The 5,059-nt window shown below is 35.2% G+C and overlaps 1 protein-coding gene across 1 annotated transcript; it reads right to left on the reverse strand.

Moving 5' to 3' along the window:
- Positions 1-773: 773 nt before the first annotated feature.
- On the reverse strand, positions 774-3,037 carry LOC105766249 (protein WHAT'S THIS FACTOR 1 homolog, chloroplastic). Its single transcript, XM_012585626.2, has one exon. It carries the CDS (start codon positions 2,753-2,755, stop codon positions 1,586-1,588), a length of 1,170 nt encoding a protein of 389 aa, XP_012441080.1. The 5' UTR covers positions 2,756-3,037; the 3' UTR covers positions 774-1,585.
- Positions 3,038-5,059: the final 2,022 nt, after the last annotated feature.

Genomic DNA, 5,059 nt, shown 5'->3' on the forward strand with positions numbered 1-5,059 from the left:
TTGTGGGCACTAAACAACCACTACTTGATTTATCAACTTTATAGCACTCTGTCCAAAAATAAATAAAAACTTTATAGCAGCAATTTGTTGATGTTGAGTAGGATAATTAGGTATAAAGGTACAAATCTAAGTCCAAAGGAGTAAATAATAATTATATACATATATATATATATATATATAAATCATACTTATGTTGCTCCTTTCTTCTTCTTCTTCTTCTTCTTCTTCTTCTTCTTCTTCTTCTTCTTCTTCTTTTTATTTTTTTTATTTTTTATTTTTATGTTCCATTGTGTCCAACGCATTCAACAGTATACAGATAGGATCCTCAGAAGACCCTCCAAATACTAAAGAGAACTTTTAAAAATTTGAACTTACTTGTGTATGACACATACCCGCAGTTGACACTCAACCAAGTCCGAGTAGCATAGATTCATGCGGCAACCTTCTCTTTGATGAAATATGTAGCTTCTACACCTCCCCAGTTCAATCAAATATGGCCTGAGAATTTCTAGATTTTGTATGACAATGAACAACGAAGATCCATTAAAATCATCCCGTCTTATAAGCTCATCATGGAGTTTTCTTGGTAAGATTAGAATGGTTTCTTGGTTTTCCTCCAAGAATTTGCTTACGTTCAAAACATTGTACTATAAAGTCTCAATAGCCTGTACCAATCATAAGATGAGAACATGTACTCAAAGGAAACCCACTATACATCACAATAAGTCGCAGCGAACTTGCTTGGCTAATTATGTGAAATAAATCTCAAAACATAGTCCAACAGTAAATGATATGAATTTTCCATAACAACTTAGAAGCTAAACAAACTTAAAATAAATGAACATACACTTTGAAACTGTTTCTACATTTACAGAAGGCCTCACACAAATTGATCCCTTTATTATAAGAGGTCCCATAAGCAGTTCACCTTAATTGAAGGCCATTCTTAATCCAGAGTTCTCCAGCCTTTGTTGTCAGGCCTTGTTTAGTGAATGTAGTATTTTGAAGGACTCACTCCAACCCTGAGAGATGGGAACAGAGAGAGGGAAAAAAAGAGCAACTACCCTTATCGGAAGTTTAATGATTGAGGTTCTTTCCATTAACAAAGCCAGGAGGATTTATTAATCTCCACAGTCCATACAATATGCTGCAGGTTTAGCAGTAAACTTCTTCAATATTTGATGTTAAGTAGGGAGGCAAACGCACTAGAAAACCTTCTTCCGTCTCAGCAGAAACATGTGAAAGTTTTACAACCTAGGTCCAATTGAAAGTGATAGTCCAACTAAAAAGTTTACGATTCTGGAGTGCTTTTAATAATGGAGTAGAGAAAGCTGTATCTGCTTCTGCCTCTACTTCCGTTTTTAAGTGATTTCAATGTTTATCAAATAATATAACTCATAGCAGAAAATGGTGCCATCCATACTCCATTATCAATGAGGAAAGATTAAGAAAAAATTCCACCTTACCTGATTTTCTCCATCCACATCAAACACTTTATAATTATCAGCTCCCATGTCAACTGCATTGACATCATAAATTAACATGGTTGCAAAGTGGTATTATCCCACATCTGTTAAGTAACAACCTAAGTATATTTCATAACGTTACCTGAACTGGTCTCATTTCTACCACTTAGTGCAACAAACTTATCATTAAACATCAGGATAGGACATTTATCTACCAAATTTGTACCATCATATGCTTCTTTAAGAAATACAGTGCTACTTGCACCTTTATTTGTAATGTAAAATATACCATGGTGCTTTATCAAACATAGCACTAACTTGGAAGGTAATCGGTACTCTGAATGAAATGCGTCCAGTTTTGCAGATGTCATCCTCTTCTCCATGGTCAAACTGAGGAGTTCATGAAGCACAGCCACCACTCTTTTTCGGGTTTTTGGATCTGCAACTTCAAATCTCCTCGCATTCAAGTATGGAGAAGGGAATTCCATTTTCTGCCCCTTCTCAAGCTCCTCAAGATAACTCTTATTCGGTCTAAAACCAGCAGCATAACACATTTTAAATGCGAATGGACCAAGATAGTTACCATCTTTCGTGATCCTAACCTTATTTTGACCACCAGCTGATTGCAACATCCTTTCACGTGCGAATCTCTCCTCACGAGCAGTCACTGCCAGTAAAGAATCCCAGTTCTCCAAGTTAAGATAAGCTCTACCATTGATAACTTTGATGGAAAAATATTCAGGATATTTGAAAATCAATGACTTTTTGAAGTCATGAGGCAAGCCAAGTTCATTTCCAATTAATTCAACCTTCTCCAATGGCACCCTACAATCAATAGACAACATTAACAACTTCCTTAGGTTCTTAACCAAAATGGGTTCCATTAAATTCCTTGCTTCACCCTCTTCTCTTGCAATCTTTTCGGCTTTTCCAGTTAGTGTAACAAAAGGGAGTTCTTTTCCACAGCCACCACCAACACCGAATATTGAAGGGTACTTCTCAATGATGGACATGAAGTTCCATTTTGCCACAAACCCAACTTCCTTTTCGAGGTCACGAAGAAGAAGACGTTGATGATTTTGAGATTGGATAATGCACTTTAGCTGAAGAATTAAAGATGGTTTCTTCTGCAAATCCATTACTTTGTCTAGTTGATGGTCTCTGTGGTATATTTTCTTCTTTGATCTTTTTCCTCCACTTGATATTTGCCTTACTGAAACAAACATGGAATCTAATTTTTGACATCGGATTGTTGAAGATGATAACGTTATTATGGATCTTCTCTTCATTAACAAGTAACAAAAACAAAAAGACGTTGCTTTTTCTGAGATAAAACCTCGAACAGTTGGTGTGCGAATCCAAAACCAAAATTACCACAAACAAATGGTTGGAGATAAAAAAAAAAAAACCAGATAAGGCAGACAGATTTAGATAAACAAAAGAAGGATCAAGGAAAAATCATAACCGGAGGGTAAATCTGTTGAAGGTTAGTATTCATATTAATCTGCAAGAACCGGGAAAATGGTTTCACTGAAAATCCCTATAAAAGTTACCAAAATATCAATAACAAATATTTCTTTCAAAATACTCATATTTGGTGAAAGTGTGAAGAAGGGTATAAATTGCATTTCCGCTCCTGTAAATTATTTTTAAAATTAGTAATTAACTATTAAAATTAGTGCACAAAAATTAAAAATCTTAAAAAATTAAAAATAAAACTTGATTGAAACCAAAAAGATCAATTAAAAGTTTTGATTATTCACTTTCAAATTTCTCGAACTTTCGTTAATGTTAAATTTCATATTCATTGCCCATGCTTCCAACTAAAAGGTATATAAAATTTTGTTTATTTTTTATTTTCTTCTACTTTTGTGAAAACTTATTTTTGCATCTCCTATACTTTCGTATCTCCTAATGGTATGTAATCACTGTCATAAAGTTTCGATTACTCATTTTCGCATCCCCTTGGCTACTACAAACTTTCTCATTTAAAGATCTTATTGTTAAATACCCTAAGACGCTTCAATCTTTGAACGACATTTACGACCCTAGGAAAAAATTTTGATTTTTGACCCACATGCCCGTGTGGATTCACACGGCCTGGATGGCTAGCCCGTGTGGCCCACACGGCCGAGCAAACGACCGTGTGACTCAAGTCAAATAGTTACATGGTTTAGCACATAGCCTGATACACGCCTGTGTAACTCACCACCAAAACAATCCCTCACAAGGCTTAGGCACACGCCCATGTGACCCAAGTCAAAGAGTTACACGACCTACCACACTGTCTGGCACACGACCGTATGACATTAACAACAATGATTTTTGGGTTTTGCCGTCCGCAAAAATTCGAGTTTTCTTTACACACTTGGGATGGATTTGACGTAGAAGCACCAAAGAAAATCCTAAAACCTAAAAATGTCATTACTATGATCAATTAGACAATTATTCCCCGATTAACTACTAGAATTAGCGTACAAAACCAAGGTTACATTGAAACTTTCGACGCAAAAACCCGAAAAGAAAAATGTGCTTACCCTTATACAAACGTAGTAACGTAAAAGCCTAAACTGATAGAGGATCGTGACAAGCAACTTCTTCACCTAGAAAAGGGGACCAATTGAATGCTCAGGAGGGCAATTGAACAAAACAAGTAGAAAGCCAATTTGGCAAATAACAATAAGGGAAACATAAACAGGAATTGATAGTACAACTTACAGTGATAATCTTTCAAACGAACACAACAAATTACGCAATCCTCGACAAAATAGTAGCAAAAAATTGACAAAAGAAATCAAAGAAAATAAGATAAGAGAGGAGTAGAAAATAGTAGAAAAACCATGAAAAGAAAGAAATAAACATAAAAGAGAGAAGAGGGAACGAAAAACAATTTAATTTGTTTTTTTAAATAAATCAATTTACAAAAATAGCATAAAAATATATTTCCTCATTAGTAACACAGAGACTCGAATACCAAATAAAAAATAGCACAAAGACTTAATCATTGAACCACTAAGCTCATCATTGCACAAGTTAGCGCAAAAATAAACTTAAGTCGAAAGTTAAAGGATAAGGTTTAAGTCAAAATAAAATAACAAAAATCTACCAAAAGTGAGACTTAAACCCCCAATCTCAGACACATAAATAGAGTACTTAGCTACAGAAACAGACTTAATAATGATAGAGTTAACAATCAAACATTCAAAATTTTAGGGTGTTACGACTCTCTCCCTCTAAAAGAAATTTTGGCCTCAAAATTTACTTGATTCAAACAAATAAGGGTATTGTTGTCGAGTCGACTCCTCAAGTTACCAAGTGGTTTCCTTAGTGTCATGATTCCGCCACAGGACCTTAATTAGAGGTACGATTTTCCTCCTCAACACCTTGATGTCTCGATCCAAAATTTGAACAAGTTCTTCCTTAAAAATCAAATCTGGTCTCACCTCAATCTCCTCAATAAGGACAATGTGAGTGGGGTTAGACCGATACCATCTCAACATCGAGACGTGGAACACGTCGTGAACCCAGTCTAATTCAGGGGGTAGCTCTAGTTGATATGCGATAGATCCAATACGTTTTACAATACTGTAAGG

The sequence above is a fragment of the Gossypium raimondii genome, chromosome 5 (assembly GCF_025698545.1).
Source record: "Gossypium raimondii isolate GPD5lz chromosome 5, ASM2569854v1, whole genome shotgun sequence".
NCBI classification, from domain to species: Eukaryota; Viridiplantae; Streptophyta; class Magnoliopsida; order Malvales; family Malvaceae; genus Gossypium; species Gossypium raimondii.

Bases quoted from the DNA above. Each gene is read 5' to 3' on its own strand.
- LOC105766249 (XM_012585626.2), bottom strand. From the start codon at position 2,755: ATGAAGAGAAGATCCATAATAACGTTATCATCTTCAACAATCCGATGT.